This window comes from Plasmodium berghei (assembly GCF_900002375.2).
Source record: "Plasmodium berghei ANKA genome assembly, chromosome: 5".
NCBI classification, from domain to species: domain Eukaryota; phylum Apicomplexa; class Aconoidasida; order Haemosporida; family Plasmodiidae; genus Plasmodium; species Plasmodium berghei.
In genome coordinates, this window is record NC_036163.2 from 52,330 (window position 1) to 74,622 (window position 22,293).

At 23.1% G+C, this 22,293-nt stretch overlaps 7 protein-coding genes across 7 annotated transcripts; 4 read left to right on the forward strand and 3 right to left on the reverse strand.

Annotated features, from left to right (window-relative positions):
- Window positions 1-1,321: 1,321 nt before the first annotated feature.
- Window positions 1,322-4,615, forward strand: PBANKA_0501300 (DNA polymerase delta catalytic subunit, putative; the record flags this gene model as incomplete). The annotated part of the gene is made up of 1 exon (XM_034568244.1): window positions 1,322-4,615. The coding sequence occupies one exon, from the start codon at window positions 1,322-1,324 to the stop codon at window positions 4,613-4,615; it is 3,294 nt and encodes a 1,097-aa protein (XP_034420253.1).
- A 1,105-nt stretch (window positions 4,616-5,720) lies between these two features.
- On the reverse strand, window positions 5,721-6,488 carry PBANKA_0501400 (rhoptry neck protein 12; the record flags this gene model as incomplete). Its single annotated transcript, XM_034568245.1, has 1 exon — window positions 5,721-6,488. One exon carries the CDS (start codon window positions 6,486-6,488, stop codon window positions 5,721-5,723), a length of 768 nt encoding a protein of 255 aa, XP_034420254.1.
- A 1,721-nt stretch (window positions 6,489-8,209) lies between these two features.
- On the forward strand, window positions 8,210-10,037 carry PBANKA_0501500 (enoyl-CoA hydratase-related protein, putative; the record flags this gene model as incomplete). Its single annotated transcript, XM_034568246.1, has 2 exons — window positions 8,210-9,736; window positions 9,972-10,037. The coding sequence occupies 2 exons, from the start codon at window positions 8,210-8,212 to the stop codon at window positions 10,035-10,037; spliced, it is 1,593 nt and encodes a 530-aa protein (XP_034420255.1).
- Window positions 10,038-10,959: 922 nt separating this feature from the next.
- On the reverse strand, window positions 10,960-12,523 carry PBANKA_0501600 (golgi re-assembly stacking protein, putative; the record flags this gene model as incomplete). The annotated part of the gene is made up of 2 exons (XM_034568247.1): window positions 10,960-12,245; window positions 12,490-12,523. 2 exons carry the CDS (start codon window positions 12,521-12,523, stop codon window positions 10,960-10,962), a joined length of 1,320 nt encoding a protein of 439 aa, XP_034420256.1.
- A 1,069-nt stretch (window positions 12,524-13,592) lies between these two features.
- PBANKA_0501700 (phosphomannomutase, putative) lies at window positions 13,593-15,292 on the reverse strand (the record flags this gene model as incomplete). The annotated part of the gene is made up of 8 exons (XM_034568248.1): window positions 13,593-13,697; window positions 13,800-13,880; window positions 14,081-14,144; window positions 14,265-14,408; window positions 14,522-14,613; window positions 14,703-14,779; window positions 14,931-15,042; window positions 15,230-15,292. 8 exons carry the CDS (start codon window positions 15,290-15,292, stop codon window positions 13,593-13,595), a joined length of 738 nt encoding a protein of 245 aa, XP_034420257.1.
- Window positions 15,293-17,208: 1,916 nt separating this feature from the next.
- On the forward strand, window positions 17,209-17,982 carry PBANKA_0501800 (myosin essential light chain ELC, putative; the record flags this gene model as incomplete). Its single annotated transcript, XM_034568250.1, has 3 exons — window positions 17,209-17,343; window positions 17,525-17,653; window positions 17,854-17,982. 3 exons carry the CDS (start codon window positions 17,209-17,211, stop codon window positions 17,980-17,982), a joined length of 393 nt encoding a protein of 130 aa, XP_034420258.1.
- A 2,296-nt stretch (window positions 17,983-20,278) lies between these two features.
- PBANKA_0501900 (conserved Plasmodium protein, unknown function) lies at window positions 20,279-21,892 on the forward strand (the record flags this gene model as incomplete). The annotated part of the gene is made up of 1 exon (XM_034568251.1): window positions 20,279-21,892. The coding sequence occupies one exon, from the start codon at window positions 20,279-20,281 to the stop codon at window positions 21,890-21,892; it is 1,614 nt and encodes a 537-aa protein (XP_034420259.1).
- Window positions 21,893-22,293: the final 401 nt, after the last annotated feature.

The following is a 22,293-nucleotide window of genomic DNA, read 5'->3' on the forward strand; positions in this document are numbered from 1 at the left end:
CTTTTAGCTTTGTATAATACTATATAAATGTGTGTATTATTATTTCAATATATTTACAATTTACATTCATAAAAAAATATAATATAGGTCTCAAAATTATATATTCCTTTTAGTGTGATGTATCTATTATTAAGGCCTTATACATTGACAGTTATATATATAATAGCAATAATAATAGTAATCATAAATTGCATGTTAATAATAGTTTATTATGCTATTTTGAGAATTTAATTAAATTACATAAAAAGGAAAAAACTCAAAATATATTTATGTCTCGCAATTTTAATATCGTGTATTTTATTTATTTTTTTTATATGGGATTTTATTATCTGTGAATAAACTTGTGAGAAAACACAAACATTTTTTATATATTCCTTTTCCTCTTTTTTGGCATATAAAGAAAAACAAAACTTGTAAGAACTGTTCATAAATTTATAAAATATTTACATATGAGGAGAGAAAAAAAGAAACATATATTATTTATTTATATATATGCCCGGTGCTCTCTCGAATTTACACATAACATAGTTAAAACAACAATAGCGCCTTATTCATTCCTTTCTTTTATTTAATTGAATAAATTCATTAAAACCTTCAAATGTAAGATATGCATTTACAAATAAAATTATAAAAGATAAAAATAAAAAAATAGTAAAAAATATATTTAAACATTTTGCGCCATTTTCCTCACATTATTTTTTCACATTCCCCTTTTTTACTAATTCGAAAACAATGCGCTTCACTTTTTCCAATTAATAAAAGACGAATTTTAAGTAATTTTTTAAGGAATAACAAAATGACGCATTTTATTACATATATAGCGTATTTATTATATGAACTATTTTTTTTCGAATTTTTTTTTTCCACATATATTAATCTTGCTCTCCAAATTAGTTAATGAATGAATAAAAAAAACTACACATTCATTGAATAGCATTATAAATAAGCAATTTTTCTAATTCAATTTTTTAGCGTCCCTTCTTATTTCATGCTATATCATCACTTATTTGTTTATTATTATTTTTTTTTCGCTTTTTTTTGGTTAGCTATTGCCATTGCTAGCATATATTTTATAATAAAAATTATATTTTAAATATTTTAAAATGTTTTGTAAAATAATTTGTCCTGGCAATTAAATTATACATATTTCTCATATGAATGACGCATATCTATTACACATAAATAATACATGTGCATATTGCATGTGTACACAGAATACACATTTTTTATAGCTTAATAAAGTAGCGAATTTTTTTTATATTTGTTTCTCATACACATTGATACATTCCATATATTAATGAACTAATTAGGACCACAAAAAATGGAAAAAAATATATTCTCGGCCACAAATGTAATTCCTTACGGCCCTCTTTACGATAAAGCAAAAAATGTGAAAAATAATGATCAAGATGAAAATTATCACATTGTAGAAGAATACGAAAAGTTGCTAAAAATATATGAGAGACCAAATCCGTATGATTCAAATGGCTCTTTAAAATTCAGCAGCAATGATGATTTGCTGTTATTTCAGATCGATTTAGATTACACCGTGGAAAATATATTTCGAAACGTGATTTATAGTAATGAAGGTTCTACAAATAATAGAGATTCTAAATGTGATAGTATCTATGAGTCATATAAAATAATCCTAGGCAAAGAAAAAAATTTCATATCAGTTCCAATTATTCGAATATATAGTATCACAAATTGCGGATATAGTGTTGTAGTGAATGTTCACAATTTTTTCCCATATTTTTATGTAGAGAAACCAAACGGTTTTAATAATGATGATATGATAAAACTCGAATCCATGCTAAATGAAACCCTGAGTCTAAATAATCAATTTAAGATGTATGAAAATAAAATATTAAAAATTGAAGCTGTTAAAACAGAAAGTATTATGTATTTTAAAAAATCAGGAAAAACAGACTTTTTAAAAATAACTGTCTTATTACCTAAGATGGTTCCATCATTAAAAAAATATTTTGAAAGTGGTATAAATGTTAACAGTAAGCATTTCGGTGGTATCGTATATGAAGCCAATTTACCATTTATTTTAAGATATATTATTGATAAAAAAATAACAGGGTCATCGTGGATTAAATGTGAAAAGAATAGTTATATTATACGAAGTAAAAATAAACAATCGTCTAATTGCACATTTGAAATAGATATACATTATGAAAATATAGAACCTATGGCGTTAGAAAATGAATACCAAAAAATTCCCAAATTAAGAATCCTTTCCTTTGATATTGAGTGTATAAAATTAGATGGAAAAGGTTTTCCAGAAGCAAAAACAGATCCTATTATACAAATATCGTCAATTTTATATTTACAAGGTGACCCAATTGAAAATTGTGCAAAATTTATTTTTACACTTTTAGAATGTGCTAGTATACCAGGCTCAAATGTTATATGGTTTAATGATGAAAAGACAATGTTAGAAGCATGGAATGAATTTGTTATAAGAATAGACCCAGATTTTTTAACAGGTTATAATATCATAAATTTTGATATACCATATATATTAAACAGAGGTACTGCTTTAAACTTAAAAAAATTAAAATATATAGGTAGAATAAAAAATATTCCAAGTCTTGTTAAAGACGCTAATTTTTCTTCAAAACAATTTGGGTCACATGAAACAAAAGAAATTAATATTAATGGAAGAATACAATTCGATGTTTACGATCTAATTAAAAGAGATTATAGATTAAAATCGTATACCTTAAACTATGTGTCATTTGAATTCTTAAAAGAACAAAAAGAAGATGTCCATTATAGCATAATGAACGATTTGCAAAATGAAAATTCGGAATCGCGTAAACGAATTGCCACTTATTGCATTAAGGATGGTTTATTACCCTTACGATTAATTGATAAACTATTATTTATTTATAATTATGTAGAAATGGCTAGAGTTACTGGTACACCATTTGTTTATCTATTAACTAGAGGCCAACAAATTAAAGTTACTTCACAATTATATAGAAAATGTAAAGAATTAAATTATATTATTCCTAGCACATATATTAAAGTTAGTAATAATGATAAATTTGAAGGTGCTACGGTTTTAGAGCCAATAAAAGGTTATTATATAGAGCCTATTTCTACTCTCGACTTTGCATCTTTATATCCATCTATTATGATCGCCCACAATTTATGTTATTCTACACTCATAAAAAATAATGATGAAATTTCTGATCTAAATAAAAATGATATAACAACTGTACCAGGAAAAAATAATTTTAAATTTGTTAAAGGTAATGTAAAACGTGGTGTATTACCATTAATTGTCGAAGAATTAATAAGAGCTCGAAAAAACGTAAAAGCTATGATGAAAAATGAGCAAAATCCAATTACAAAAATGGTACTTAATGGCAGACAATTAGCGCTTAAAATATCAGCAAATTCAGTTTATGGATATACTGGTGCAGCGGCTGGAGGTCAGTTGCCTTGCTTAGAAATAGCTACCTCAATTACTACATTCGGTAGATCTATGATAGAAAAAACAAAAGAAACAGTTGAAGCATATTATTGTAAAAATAATGGGTTTGAACACAATGCAACTGTTGTATATGGTGATACAGATTCTGTAATGGTTAAATTTGGTACAAATGATGTTGGAGAAGCAATGCGATTAGGTAAAGATGCAGCAGAAAGAATAAGTAAAGAATTTTTACATCCTATTAAATTAGAATTTGAAAAAGTATATTGTCCATATTTATTACTTAATAAAAAAAGATATGCAGGCTTATTATACACTAATCCAAATAAACATGATAAAATGGATTGTAAAGGTATCGAAACTGTTAGAAGAGATTTTTGCATACTTATACAACAAATGATGGAAACTGTTTTAAATAAATTATTAATAGAAAAAGATTTAAATAGTGCCATCGAGTATACCAAAAGTAAAATTAAAGATTTATTAACAAATAATATAGATATGAGCCTGCTAGTTGTAACTAAATCATTAGGAAAAGCTGAATATGAAACTAGATTGCCACATGTAGAATTAGCAAAAAAATTGAAACAACGAGATAGTGCTACGGCTCCCAATGTTGGCGATAGAGTTAGTTATATTATTATAAAAGGCACAAAAGGACAAGCACAATATGAAAGAGCCGAAGATCCATTATATGTATTAGATAATAATTTGTCAATAGATCATAATCATTATCTAGATGCTATCAAAAACCCACTATCTAGAATATTTGAGGTTATTATGCAAAATTCAGACTCTTTATTTTGTGGAGAGCATACAAGGCATAAAACTATTTTAACGTCAAGTCAAACAGCTTTATCAAAATTTCTTAAAAAAACAATTAGATGCATAGGTTGTAACAGTTCAATTAAAAAGCCACCATTATGTAACCATTGTAAAGCGAACAAAGAATTCTCTATTTATATGCAAAAAATTAAAGATTTAAAACTCAAACAAAACGAGTTCTTTCAGCTATGGACTGAATGCCAAAGATGTCAGGGGAATTTACACATAGACGTCATTTGCATGAATAGGGATTGTCCCATATTTTACAGGAGAGCAAAAATTAAGAAGGATGTAGCAAACCTTCAAGAACAAGTTACATCCCTCAAAATTGAATGGTAAAAAAAATAAAAATAACAAGAGGGAAGAAAAGCAAAAAAATAAATTATTTTTTAAATATTTATTTTATCCACCGTTCCAATATTTATGTAAATTATGCAACAAACTTTTGATGTGACCCAGAAAAATTAATAAAAACATCGAATATTTTGTGTTTTTATTTTTTTTTCCTAAAATGTAAAAGAATTATAATATAATTGAATATAATTATTCGTACCTAATTAGAACGATCATCTAACCTCACATGCTACTAACGTCGCCCCCATTAAAAAATATGCATAAAACGACTACTTTATGTCCTATACAAATTTTTAATCGTTTGCATAGTTTTATCAATTTAAAAAAGGGGAATATATACCTCATATAATAAATGCATTGTCTCTTTTTTATTTTTAAGCTTTTAGAGGGGCATAGGCATAAATTATTTTTTCTAATTTTTTTCTATATAATGCGTTAAAAAAATCTTCGTGATAATGCTTTTTTAAATCTCTTACAATAATATATTTATTTCTTTTAATATATGGATAATTTACCGCAGAAAGAAAATATATTTTTTTTTCCTTTTATTGCTCAATGCAACTATTGTATTAAATGTATCAACATATTCCTTTTCTTTTAAGACAACGTATATCTATACATATGATTTATTCCAATTTTTTGTAAAATTAATTTTTAATTTATATTTGTAACTCTTTAAGGTTTTATGTTTATTTCCCAATTTTAAAACAAAATCACAATATGCGCTTAAATATACATATTATCACATAAATTAACATACACAGATACACCCCTAAAAACGATGTAACTAACAGCAATCCAAATAAACAAAAGGAAATAACACATGAAAAAAACTACGTATTGATATTCGATTTTTTTAACATGCATTATTTGTATTTTATTTAAAATCTAAAAATTATAAAAAAAAAGAAAAAACAAATTATAATATCAAAAATAAATCGAAAAAAATGAAATGAGAAAACATGCATTACTATTTATTATTCCTCTGTGTCAAAACGCCCTATAATTTCTCAAAGGAAATTCATTTTCTTTACACAGTTTCATTATTTCAACAATTTTCTTAAATATTCCTTATTAGCAATTAGGTACTTTATTCGGTCAAATCTGAGACATTTTCTACAAATGTATTTTTCGAATCTTCTGAATTAATTAAATCATTTTCTATATTAATATCATTTAATTCTTTGTCATTTATTTCGTTACCATATTGATTGATATCAAAAACATTATCTACTTTTAATATATTAGCACAAGCTAATGGAATACCACCAACGCATAATTTTTCAAACATATATAATATGGAAATTTTAGGATTATGAGCATCATTTTCAATAACAATTTTTTTATCTCCATCACTTTTTAAAACTTTGGATTCAGATATTTCTCCATTTTCATATGAAATATTTGTAACATCGTCATATAATTTACTGCTTGTATTTTTTAATTTTAGTATATCTTTGTATAAATGTGTCATTGCACAAAAGCTTTTAAAGTAATTATTTTTCATAACAACAAATTCACAAACTTCCTTAGAACTATCAAGAGTGCTTTCGGATATCAATATGTTGTTTAAAATGCCTTTTTCATTGTTTCCATTCTTCAAATCTGGTAAATTATTTTCATTAATTGGGGATTGTTCCTTACCTATATTTTCATGTTTTAATTCATTATTACATATATTGTCACCATTATTACATGTATTTTTATTTAAATTATAATTTGCTTTGTTAATATTTTTATTTTCATGCTCCTTAACAGTATATTCAACTGTCTTATGCATTCTCAAACTTTCTACATATTTATATACAACCAATATGCATACCAAAACCAAAAAGGAATATCTATTAAAATTTGCCATTTTTACTTGAGTATAATTTTTTATTTAGATATACAAAACATCGATTTTTTCAAAGAATCTATATGTATGTATATTATGCATATACATATAATTATTTGTATTCACATGAATATAAAACTCAGATACATAAAAAATAACTTTGTATATTTCCCTATCCTAAACAAAGTACTATTCAAAACGTTTTAATCTCGATTAAAAAATTGCAATGATATAAAAAAAATAATTTTTAGAAAAAAAACAAATGATGAAGATAAACTTAGAATTTTAAAAATTAAACGCTAAAATTTAGCATAAATTCGAAAGACAATGTTTACATATTTTTTAACTTGCCACCATAAGAAAATCATACACAAAAAATAAACAAAAGGCGTATATAAAGGTATGCATATTGGTGCTTCGTATTTTTTGTGGCCTTACATAATCATACTAATTTGTATTTTTTTAAAAATAACATATACATGCATATATATTTATTTCGAACCATTTTCACAAATTAAAAAAAAATTATATATATAATGCATACCATGTGCTGCACATTTCTACTGATTGTATATACTGACCAAATAGTTGGTAACACGACTTCACAAAAATGTGTGCTTTTCGTTAATCTATAAATATAACCAAATGCATTTCAAAAATTATTAAAATGTATTTATAATATTCTTAAAAAATATTATTTAATAAGAAAATGAAAGAATTATAAAAATAATAGACAGTTCCTTTATCATATATACAAACCAACACTCTATGAAGGCTCATAAAATTGGGGTATTAAATGGAAAGGGATAATAATTAATAATATAAAAATTAATAAAATAATTAAAAAGCAGTAATTAACAAAATTGTAATTGTAAAATAATAATGATATTAATACATGTGAATATAAAAAACGAACCAATGTCTAGGCAATGCGATTAATAAATAAATAGATATATATACATAAAATACGCAACTCAATTATCCAAACAACACTTTAATGCGCATCTTTACTAAATCAATTTCTCACTAATATTATGGTGCCCCACATATGTTTATCCATATCATTTCTTATAAAAATTTTATTACGCCCTTAAAATTTATATTAAAACCACAGCAAAATGTTAACCCTGAATTTTACAATATTCCTCGATCTTAACAATATACATATACTATAGTTCCTCTAAAATATATAGTTTCACAATGTTTGGTCACACAATTTTTATAATTTCTACAGATGCTAATATACATATTTCCAGTAAAAAAACAAAAAAAAATCCCAATATAAAAGTATATCTGCTCCTAAATTTTTATAAGAATAAAAAAATTGTAATTCATTTGGCTTATACAAAATTGCACTGTGCAATATTGTTTTTTTTTAATTTCCTAAGGAATACTGAAACCACGATATGCATTTATATACATCCATTAAATGTAAATATACCAATAATAACTGAAATATAACTTGAGAATGTAAACAAAATTTTAATTTAAAATTTATACATAAATGAAAAATATTGGAGGTACACAAAAAAATACATAAATGCGTAAAATTTTAAAAACATACTTATAATCCATCATGATATACCTATTCCACATTTGCCAAAAATGAATTAGCATAAAAAAATAAATAAGCTTCAAATTAAGTAATAAGAAAAAATAAATAGGGGCGAAGAGGAAGCATTTAAACGGTGTAGTAAAAAAACCGCAATATATACTATCATCTAAGAAATATCTTTAAAATTATGCTTAATAATTTGAATTATATTATAAGAAAGAAAAAAATAAGCAGCGTACTGTTGCTACCCAAAAAGTTTCACTTTATTCACAAAAATTATATCAAAACTAGTATATTTAAAGATGATGACATATATATAGATCCCCTTGAAATACACAATGAGCAAACAAACAAAACAAATTATCTTAACTGTGGAAATTCAGACGAGTGTGTATACAACAGAAGTAATGTAGGAATGAGTGCAATTATAATAAATAATAAATATATTAATATAGAACTTATAAATAAATTATATAAAATCCTTAGAAATAGTGAAGTTAATTATACTAAGAGGTTCGTATTCTTAACTTCGTTATATAATGATACATTTAATTATAGTTATAATTTATATGATATATTAAAAATATTAGAAATATATCAAAAAACGAAAAATAACCATTATTTAAACATTTTAAAAAAAATATTAATAAATATTAATGAATTAGCATATTTAATATTTTCATATAAAAAGCCATTTATATCTTATTGTAATGGAAAAATACAAGGCTCTGGTGGATTTTTAACATTTCTTGCTAATAATAGTTCATCTTATTTTCATTCTTCTTATTCATATAATAATTTAAGTTACTCATTCTTACCATATGGTGGCATTTCTTATATACTAACACAATTAAGAGGATCGTTAGGTTTATATTTAGCATTAACTGGTCTAGAAATAGAATCGTCTGATTTAATTTGGTCTGGTTTATGTAAAAGATGGATATCAGATGATAGTTTAGAATTAATGGAAATAACATCAGAAAGCCAATTAGAAGTATCTGAACAAAATGCAAATATATTATTAGAAGAACATTTTTTAACAGTCCCAGAAATATATACATTAAAAAATTATGAAGAAATTATACATGACCACTTTAAATATAACAATTTATTATATATATTAAAGAAATTAAATATTTCGAGAAAAAGTGAAAATAAAAAAATTAAAAATTGGGCTGATCAAACATATCAAAAAATTACTTCTTTACCTCCATTAGCAACTCATATCACATTTGAAATATTAAATATATTAAGAAATTATAAAATAGAATTATTAAAAAGGGCACAAATAACAAATAAATTATGGAATGATCTTATAAAAAACAGTTATAAAATAGCATATATAACAAAAGAGGAAATAAGCATGGCTGAATTAAAAAAAACAATAGACAATGAACTTTTTATTAAAGCTTTAAATCTAGAAACAAATGCTCTTTTAAATTTTGTTTCTTGTCCCGATATATTAAATGGTATAACATCATACTTAGTTAAAAATACCGATCGTTCATTTAATTCAAATTATATTAATAACAATATATTCGAAGTCAAAAAAGATATTATTCAATATTTTATTTTTTACAAAAATAATTATGAATATTCCTCATATGATAGACCTGATATAAGCTTATCCAGCTTGAGTGTTCTTGATAAATATAATCAAAACTATAATAGTAAGCACGGAAATTCCCATGATAAGATGTTTTACCAAAATGAGGTAATTCCATTATTATTATTTATTTTATTTTTTTTTGTTTGATAAAATAATTTATACAACATTTATGCATGAATATGTGCATTATTTTTTCCTATTTCTATTATTATGCTATATATAGCTATTTATTCTCTCTATTACATAATCTTGAATAACTTCACATAATTATATAGTTAGCTAATATTACTCTTTCGAACGAATAGAATATATATTATTACATTTTTTCACACTTTATCAGACCATAAAGTGGAGCGACGATTATTTAAAAGACGAATTAAACAAGATTAACGACCAACTTTTATAGTTATTCTCTATTTAATTGTAATTTAGTATAAAAAACATATATATATATATATATATATATATATCCATTTTTCCTCTTCACAAAAGTAATTACCAGTACCTATAATCTTTACTATATATACATACATCGATGGTTAGTTTACTCATAAATTGAAAATACTTCATTATTCATATTATGTTGTTTTATATATAATTTTTATATTTTTTTTTCAGATTCCTCATAAACAAAGGATGCAAATTACACGGAATAATGTTATTAAAAAAAAAAAAAGTTACAATACATACAATGAATTTTATTATTAATTGAAAATGTACACATGTATTTTTAAAACTTTTAATATAATATTTAAATTCATAGCGTTTAGACAAATCAATAAATGCTCCAATATATTGTTACTATTTTTTTGTGTTTTTTTCTATATTTCATTATATACTAAATTTTTTTTTTCGATAATTTACTGTTATATTCTCCATTGTGTACCATAAAAATAATAAATTAAAAAAAAACAAAATAAAATACACAATAAAAATATAATTTAAAATAATATTTTAATATCCATTAAACGCTATTTTTAATACTATAATCTTTTTATTTTTTTGCTGAATACACAAAAATACACCTTTTTTGTATATATAAATTTGGTTGTATTTGCAACTATTTGAATTGTTTTCCATTTAATGTAGATATCACTTTTCATTCCTTATTCTGTTCATACCCTTATTGTTAGTATTATTGGAAAAAGTATTGTTCAAGGTGTTATTGAATGTATAAATTATTTCATTAACATTTTAAGGTATTATATTTTTACTATTACTTATATATGCATACCAGGTTTTATTGTTTAGCTTGTAAAAACATATATAATTAGTATCTTAAAAAACAATATGTTACATAATATACTTCACTTTTATTTTACGTAGTTTTATTTATCCCCAATCAATTCATTATAGCCATCTAAAGAAGTTTCCATTTTTTTCATTTGTTTTATATTATTGAGTATTTCATTATTTCTTCTCATACTTTCATATATTTCCGTCATTTCATCAGTATATATTTTCATGTTTTTGACATATTCTGAATAAGTATTCTTTCGTTTGTCGCTACACTCGCTACTATCACTGGTATTATTAAAATCTTCTTCACTATTCACAATTCCACACTTTTTAATTTCATCTTTTTCAATATCAATCGTTGAATTTTCGTCATAGCTGTTATTATTATCATTTTTTACATTCACATGGATGTTAATTTGTTGATTTGTATAGCACAAGTTATCTAATTCGCTAACTCCATTCGTATTTTGTGGGAGCAAACTATTCTTTGTATTATTATCTTTACTACATACATACTCATTATTCATTTTTTCGGGTTTATTGAAATTTATAATGCAATTATCATTATTATATTCTGAATTTATTGAGACCGCAGACACATTCTCACTACTGAAATAATTTAGTTGGTCTTCCTTTTTGTTTTTCAACATTCCTTCATCATATTCTGCCGAGCATTCATCATTAACATGCTCATGTTTCTCTAATTCAATTTTCTGAGGAAAATATATTTCTTTGAAATTATTTTCTTCCGTTATATTATTTAAATTTTCTTTATTACAAATAGGAATTGCTTGTAAATGCTTTGATTTAACGTTACCCTCCAAAAATTCTATATTTTTCCATATTTCATGAAGATTTATTCTAATTTTCCGTACCCTTTCAGTGTTACTATTATATATATACATATGTGATTTACATAAATCGTCTTTTCTTTTTATATTTATAGTATGATCAAGATACTCTGTTAATTCTTTTTTATTTCTAATTATATTATTATCGTGGCCTATTATATAATCACTATGCTCCATTAAATTGCATTCGAAATCTGAAGAGTTATTAAACGGCTTTAAAATTCGAACCCCTTCATATAATGCATTAAAACGTTCATAGTTTATATTTATTCCTAATAATCCATTCCCACTCCATTTCATTGGTACAATTTTTATTTCCTTCATTTTTGCATATCGACAATTATAAACATATAAAATTAATTCCATATTTTCATAATTTTTAACCTTTTCTATAAAATTCTTATATGTATTAATAGACTCATCTAGTAATATTACATCATCTACTTTAACTATGTAATCAAAAAATATTTCCAAATTGCATTTACTCGCTGGCCCTTTTTCGCTTATTTTTATTATTCTATATCCTTAAAAGGAAAATAAATATACGGTGTTATGTTTCTAAATGCATCAAATCTTAAAAAAAATACGCAAATATTATGACGAATATTATTATTATTCAGTTATGTAACACATAAAAACTCATTAATAGAATCAGTTAATATATGCATATATATGAAGAGTAAGACAATATGTTGTTTTATATTAAAATACTCATTCTTTAGTATTTCCTCTTAATGTTGTCCGATTTTTTCTTTTCATAAAACTTACCCCCATTGTTTTCCTTCGTTTGTCCTGCTCCCATTATATTTATTTTATTGCTTCTTTATATTGCTGCTTTATTTGATTTTTTATTTATTTTAATTTTTTTGCAAACAAAGATGACCAAACATTTTCTCGACATTCAGCAATTTTTAAAACAAATACAAATTGCTAAATGAATATTACAACACTATTATGTAATATAATAGAACAAGCAAAATACGTAAATTAAAAATATATAATCGTTAAAACTTTATATAATTATTCAAATGCACACAAATAAAGAAACAATTTTAAAACTTATATATTTTTTTTAACAACAAATCCCTTATAATTTCGATTTTAAGTTAATTCATATAATTTAATGCACAATAATAATAAATCTATGTATTTAATTATTTATTTTTTTGGCTTATGTTATTTCTTTTTATATTTTTAATTTGTCCCCATAACATCACAATCAATATCCCCAGACATATTTTTATTTTTTTTTTTCTATATATGCATATATGTGGCTATTTTCTTTCTTTTTTTATATCTTTATTTCCACAAATTAAAAAAATATATTATAACACCTGTAAATTATTTAACATTCTTTTTATATTTTTTTATTCTGTTTTTTTTGATGTGTTGTAAAACCGTGAAACTGTTGGCACATATCCTAATGTTCTAATAGGGTTAAATATAATTTATAAATATAAAAAAAAAAAATTTAAACGATTAAAAAATAAATATATGGCTTAAATAAATTTATATAATTTTCAAACAAAATAATCATCATATTAATTTTAATCGGTAAAAAAGAAAATAGTATTATAAAAAAATATAATTTTATTTTTATATCACTAATTTTAATTGGAATAAATCCATATACACACATGTAATATACCATGTTGAATTATACATATTTTATATCCTTATTGTTTTGTTAAATTTTACAAATTTAACTTTATAGCAACAATATAAGGTTATATATATTCCCAGATATGTAAATGTAAAATTTACCATATAAACACTTATAAAATAAATTAAAAAAAATAAAATAACACCATGAAGTTATTAAACTCCAGTTACTAAAAAAATATAACTTTCCCTTTTTTCTATCATTTTTTTTAATTGTCTAAAAACGTCCTTAGAACTTTAACAGTCTCATTTGGGCATGTAACTGAATAACCACGCACTCTTTTGTCATGAAATATTTCATAATCATTTCCCCCCTAATTAAAAATGCAAGGTGGAAAGAGGTTACAATATATGTATATAAATAATATATGATAATTATAAGGAAATGTATATATTCATCGATTTTGTACTCTTACTATATCTGTTTTATCTCCAAAAAAATATATTTCACTGGATATCCCTTCTATGTGCTTCAAACAAAATGTTTTATCCCATCCCTGAAAACGACAATTTATTTTATAAGTCAACGCATCGAAATTATATAAATATATACAATATAAAATGATATGCATTCATTTTTATTGGCTAATACACATTAAACATAACGAAACATAATAAGTAAGAATATATATGGGCATGCACATATATATTCCTTATATTCATAAATTGTGAATTTATTTGCTTCTTTTCTTAGTACTATTGGAAAGCAATCTATTGATATTTGCCCTCCTATTGAAAATGCGAGGTTATATTTCTCGAACCTTTCAATATAAAAGATAAAAACCGATATAATGAAATCAGGAAAAACATAGCGAATCAAAATATAAAAATTGAATATTTTAAAAAAGAGACAACACAATTTCACCACAGATTAAGATTACTCGTTAATTAAATTCGATCGAAACGTTTTAAGAATGTCATGCTTGGAATTATATGCACAAAACTCCTCTCTATCTATATATGAACAGTTTCGTCCAATGGGACTAATGTTTATTATTCCATTTCGTAGTTCAATGAATGTTCCTCTAAAATGTTAAAGTTTAAAAAACGAAAAAACAATAAAAAATTATGATAATTAGACATTTTGTAATCACTTTCGATTATCTATTATATTTTATTTTTTTATTTATAATTTTACCTCTTTTTTGGAATATCTAAATTGGCAATATACAAAAGACAATAATTTATGAGATCTTTTAATTTGTTTTCTCCCAAAAAATTTATAATATTCTGTCAAAAGAAACATAATAAAACAAAATTAAATAAGATTAAATGAAATAACATCTTAATATATTATTGCTGTGTATTTTGATGTGTACCTCTGAAAAATATTGTTCATTATTTTTATGCGCTATTACTCCATTTTCTGAAAATATATAATCAAACATTTCAGGATCTAGGTTAAAAAATAAAAAAAATTAGAACAAATCGTAAATTTATACAAATAGAGGATTACATATTTATTAATATTTTATTTAAACACAAAAACTGCAAGTAATTATATAAATGATAAGAAATAATAACCATAATTTATTTTTATTACTTACATTGTATTTGCTCTACAATTTTTTTATAATCAGATCCTCCAACTAATGCCAATAAACATTCTTCTTTAGATTTTAGTTCCAATAATGTATCAACCATATCTGTTTCGATCGTCTAATTTGTATAAAAGTTAAAAATATGGATTCATACAAATATATTTACATATATTCAGTCTTTATTATCATTTTTTTGAAATATATAAATTACTATATTTATATGTATTAAAAAAACATAGATTTGCGAAACAAATATATACAAATTGAATATTGCTTTCTAATGTATTCAAAAATAATGCACACACTTTTCGAGATTTTGTTAAGGTCCCATCTACATCGAACAGAAAAATTTTGCTCTTTTTTGCCATATTCATCATATAAATTAAATCCAAAAAAAACAAGTATTCAGACTAATTTTGTATTAGGCTTAATATACATTATTTCTAATCAAACAAAGCAAATTTGTGTAAAAATTCGAAGCCCATATACTTTAAATAGAAAACCGAAAGACATAAAAATTAAATAAAATGGCAATTACAGTTTAAAATAAAAAATGTAGTCAATAATTGTAATGTGATATATTAAAGCTTATGTTTATATTTCTTGTAATTTGTACGTATATAAATATGATATTTTCACATTAACTTTTTTTTTGTTTTCTTGTTATCCAAATCCAAGGATATTTTTTAGTAACAATTTTTATGAAAAACATGTTTATCAAACATTTTAAAAAAATTAACATATATTCATTTATAAAAATATGTCAAAAAAAGATAAATATTTATTTCCTTAATAGTAAACATAATAAAATTATATTAATATATATCTGCACATGAAAATAAACCTTATTATTTTTTTCATTACACACTTTTTGTGTATAACCTATTAAAAATTATTTTCACGATTCCCCAATTATAAATCTACAAAAATGATAATTAATGGATTGACCAAATGCACTTAAAGAACAACACCATAATATATAAAAAAATTTGTGTGTAAACATTTTATTTTTTGGTGTACATTTTTGACTACGCAGTTTTATACATATAACTATTAACAGGTGTGTTTATGATATATACATTTACTTGCATGCTAAGGTAAACTATATCACACAAAAAAAATTATCAGGAAATAATAACATATATATATTACTAGAAATGTTGCATTTCAAGAAATACAATACTTTCATAAATAATATGTTTAATGAAATATTATTTCTTTGGCTATGCTTACATAATGAAACATGTGTGTGGGGGTTTTAATTAATTCGTGAATTTTCTCATTATATACAATAGACCATACATAATTATACAAGTATAGAAATACATTAATATTCTGACAATTTCATTCTACAATGCCTTAAAAATATCGAAAATTCCAAAAGTTATTTTATATTTAGGAAGAGACAATGATAATATGGGAATAATATTGATTTATATCCGTTTTTTTTCACAACTCAATTTTCTTTCTTTATATGGTTATTCATTTTGAAAAATTAAATATAATAATAAAAAATATATATACATGTTATATAATATAAATTGTTTAAATAGTTAATACGTAATTAATTATATACTATTTTTCTCCTTTATAAAAATAATATATACACAAAAAAAATAAAAAGGATTGTACTGACGTCAAAATATATGCTTAAGTGTACGTGCAGATATGTACGCCCTTTAGAAATATAAAAATTAGCATATTATTTAATAATAAAAAATAGGGGAAAAGAAAATTTATAATAAGCCATAAAAATACTATCTCTAAGGGTAAAATCAAAAAAACAACCAAACAAATTAAAATTTAAGTCGAATTTGTTCTGTTAAAATTTATGCATAACATAATAAGCTTCATACCCATATTGTTAAAACAATATAAGCATCTATATATTAAAATAATTAAGAAAAAAAAACACCTTTTTAATTGCACACGATTATATGACCTTCTAGCTATTAATATTTTTTTTGCAACTGTTATACGCAACTTATATAGAATAAAAATTTAAAACAACACCAACAAAAAAAGAAAATTATAAGAAAATTAAATAAATTAATTAAAATAAAAAATAAAAACAAAATATAAAAAAACATTAAATAAAGAATAAATCTTGAACAAAAAAATATATTTATATCTATTTTTTTTTTAATTTATACAACCACCTCACGAAAAAAATAATTTTTTGTTTCCATTTACCTTTATTATATCTTTTACTTTTTTTATTTTATCATTTTTTTTATTTTTCCTTTCACAAAAATTACCATATTATTTCCAATTTAGTGCAAAAATGGAAGATAAATTTAGAGAAGCTTTTATCCTTTTCAGTTCATGTAATGATACTCTTGAATTATACCAATTTTACGAGTTGGCACATTCTTTTGGAATAGTACTAACAGAAGAAGAGAAACACGAATTACCAATCGTAAGAAAAAAACATAAAAATTATATGTTTTATTATCTATACAGACACACTTGTAAATGATTTTATATTTTCTTCGCTTACTTATTTTTATTTATACTATGTTGCATTTTATATTAAAATGTTCTGTTATTTATGTCATTTCTATCGAATAACATGAAATATATATTTTTTTTTTTTGAAGACCGTTGACCTGAATTATTGGCTAGATTTTGCAAACAAACACTACAACATAGATGATCCACTTAAGCATATTAAAAGTGTAAATGAAAAAAACTCTAACGTCAAAATAAAAATCGATAACTTTGTTGGAGTAAGTTATATTACATTATTTTTTGTATTCTTCATACAGTTCTGCGTTTATTACATCTTCCACATTATTATACAAATATTCTATAAAGAAATTAACGACTATTTCGCATTTATTTCTTTCATATAATTTTTTAATTACTTCATGCAACATTTTTACACATATTTTTATTCATTTATTATTTTATCCATTCAATAATAAAGGTTATGAGTGCATTGGATACAAGATTGACTGATAAAGACATCGATTTATTATTAAAAATTACTAATCCAAATAATGAAGATAGCATAGACCTTAATTCCATTTCACAAAGATTGGAAGAAGTTATGTAAATTACCTCATTATTATTACTTTTTTTATTTTCTCGAGGCCTCAAAAATATCATTTTTTGTACAAAATTCACACAATATATTATGTGTGTATAATATTTTTATTTTTTGGATACCGAAATATATTTATTATATTCAAATTAAAATATAATTTTACTGAACTTTTCATGTTTTAATTTCTTAGTGCTTTTTTCCGTAACCGAGTTATTGCAAAACATGCATACATAAGTGTGTATAATAATATTTATACATGCTTATTAATTCTACAAAACTAATTTTATTTTCCTTACGTCTAATATGCACATGGTTTTATTAAAAATGTAATTTATTTTGTAGGAATTTTTTTAAACAAAATATATTGCCCTGTTTCTTTAAAACTTTCCGTTTATTGCGTAATATGTAATATTAGTAGAATGATTGAAATAGTTGTCAGTAACTAAATAACATGCATATTATAAATATATGACGTGTAATTATAAATTGAAACTAGCAAATTTCTCCCTTAAAATCCAGTAGTTGTTAATTCATATAAATATATATATAATACCTATATTTTTGAAATCTTGCTCTTTATAACCGTAATGGACGGAAATATATATATATATATATATATATATATATATATATATATGCAATTCACCATTTCATCTTTCCATGCATATAAAAAATTTATTGTAAAGAAGTAAGTTTGTCTGAGTTATTTCAATATATATATGTATATTTGTAAACAAATATAGCAAACACTTCAATTTCCCAACATACAAATTATTATATTTTCTTAAAAATTGGAGATAAAATAAAAATAAGTGTAAATATAAATAAATAAGTATAATAAAAAAATATAACTTGTAAAAATACAATAGACCTGTATATTTATGTATACATTTTTTCCTCTTTAAAATTAATATTATGGAAAATATTTCTCGTTTTTAATTATTGTTCCTCTCCCATTTTATTTATTTTTTTATTCATTAATTTTTAAACATATATTAACAAATATAAATATGAATAAATGTATATTACCGTTAACTCTCTTAACTTTCGGTATCATATATATGACCTTATTTTTTACGTAATTTATTATGGATATATACAAATTAATTTTATTATCAAAAGCTTGAATTTGTAAAAACCAAAGAAAGGTTAATACATATATCAATCACAAAGCATATTATTGTCATAAAATTATATACGTAAAAGCGCATATTTGATATAATACATACATAACAATATATGCAATAAAATGAATATTCACTACTAATTTCATTGGAGCAAGTGTATTTCCCCTTAATCACAATTACAGCATATAATTACCAAAACTAATATGGCTTTTCTTACCTTCATAAATTCGTAATATATATATATATATATATATATATATATAAATTAATGTAATAAGCATGTGAATTATAAAATTTTGGGATTTTTTGACCAAAGGAACATTATATATATATAATATTTTTTCCAGTTCCTTTATCCCCCCCTTGTTTATGTAAATTAATCATTTAGAACAAACATAGGGTTGATTTTATTTATGATTATGTATTTATTCATTCGTTACATATTTGGATGGAGATTTAATTTTCATTTTTTTTACTGATGCCAAGATTCTGTGCTTCCCAGTAATTTTATTCCATTCAAAAAGTTGCAGCAACGTCTTTTATTTTTGATGCAAAAGGTTTATCATTTCTGTTCCTTTTTTTGTCAAACAGAAAAAAACGATGATATAGGAATACCACTCGTATGCCCATAATCAAACACATATTAACAAAAAAAACGAAAAAAAAAAGAAAAAGAGAAGATATAGGTCGAAAAATATTAAGTACATAATATTGGATGGAATATATATAGTGGAGTATATGCAAATGTTATGTTCTTCCATAGTATAATAATTCAATCATGCTTTTGCAGCAATTTACATATTCCCATAAAATAAAAATTTTAAAAGGTGTGAAAATTTAATGCAGTATATATATGTATGCATATGTTTAGAGAGATTGAAAGAAAAATGAAATATTAATACTTTCATGTAAAAAATTGTGATTATTTTCTTGCACATACATGTGTATATCGAGATGATAAATCTCAATCAGTGTATTATTAATATACTTTTTGTGTTTAAGTTATTTTTCTTCACTGTTTTATGTTTCTAGAGGAAGGAAAGAAAACATAGTTACCGGTATTATTGGCGTCATATTAAAAATAATTTCAATTCAGAATAATATGCAAAAATATATAATGAAAATAAAGTAAAGGAATCAAATTAAATATATAGAATAAATAAAAAAAGCAAATAAAAATGCCAGATTCCGCACATGTATTTATGGAAAATGTTTTTCATTTAACGGGATATTTGCATCGATTACTTTTTCTTATGAAAGAACTTGATATAAAAGAACATGAAATTAGCAAAACTATTGAAGAAAAAGAAGAAATTTATTTAGAAAATTTAAATTATATTCATAAACAAAATATAAAAAATCAGTCTACATATAACCAAAATTATGCCTCCAATGAACATTTAAATAAAAATTATTATTCAATCAATCAGCAATTAGCAAACGAAAATAATCACGAAACTCATAATAATAATAAAAACTCTCTAAATTCTAATATCATAGATTCTGAAAAAAATAATGAATATAAAAGTGATAATAAGAACATCCATACAGATAAACTTTCGAAGAGAGAAGAGAATCTGAAATTAGAAATTCAACATGATTATAATAAAATAAATGACGATTTTGAAACAGAATATATGGATAATGAAATTTTAAAAAAAAATATAAAAACAGAAAAGCATGCAAAGCATATCAAAGAAACTGGAGAAACATCCTTTAGTAGTGAACAATTAAAAGAAAAAAATATTCTATCACAATCAGATAACCCTAATCATGAAATAAAAAATATAAAAAAAATATTCACCAATGATCAAACGGAAACGAATGTAACGATACACAATATTGATGATAATTTGGATAAATATGATTATATAAAAAATGAAAATGCTAAAGAAGAAGATGAATGCAGTGATGATAAAAAACCTGAACTCTTATTTAACGAAGACGAATTAAATGAATATTTAAATATAATAACGAGTGATAGAGAAAATTGTATGGCTCTATTAAGGGAAAAGATATGTATAAATAACCAAATATCTTATATGATAAAAAATTATTATGAAAAATTAAAAAAACAATATGATAAACTATATATTGAAATGGAAATGAATGGAGAAACACCTCCTAGTATATATAATACAAATAAAAATAAAAACTATTATCCTGATTTTGATGATAATTTAAACATAAATAGCAATATAATCATTATGAATAATAACACAAGTAGTGGAAGAAACAAAGGTAATTATACCAACTCGGCCGTAGGTACATCATCTGTTGTTAACTATACAAATGAAAATTATCAATATGATGCTTACGACTTTGAATGTACTAAAGAAGAAGATGATAATGAAATTATTTTTAATAAAATGAATAGCCGAAAACATGGTGTTAAATATGATGAGGATTATAACCCATATAATAGTGAGAAAAATAAAAAAAGTAAAAAAGCAAAAAGAAACAAAACCGATAATGCACAATCAAATAAATTGACAAAAAATAATAGTACAAAATGTAATCAAAATATTGGGCCAAATAAAAATTTCAATCCCACAGAAAATAAAACTAATAAAATGAGAATAACAATTGGATCTTTGGCAGATTATCATTTGAAAAATAATGAAACTCTAAAAATAAATAAAGAAAATAAAACTGACAAAACTGAAAACAACGATTCAGAAGACTTGCTATTTAATGCTGGAATTACTGCTGATGATCATATTTCCGAACAGGGCGATAAAAATGATGAAAATAAAAATGAAGAAAATGCCTATAAAAAGACGAAAAAGTAGCGAATAACAAACATATCGTTTATCTTTAATTTTTTTCCTGCTTTTTGTACCTTGTTGAAAATATTATCTCTGAATTTAATTTTCCAAAAGTGATATATACAAATTAATATGAGAATATTAGATATATGGTATATATGTATATCATCCCGTTTTTTTTCAAATTCATTGTATTGTACATATATGTATGTGCAAAATTTTGCAAAAAATACATTAGTGGATAATTGTGAGCTTTCTAAAACACACCTAGAAAATAGGACAGTAAATATTTTTGTGTTATTTATTCTTTGCCAAAGTCATTTGTAACATTTTTAAGGAAAATATGTATATAGATGGATATATACGATATTATTCTAACACATATGAGAATATACCCAGAGCACAGAAATAGTTGGAAATTGCTT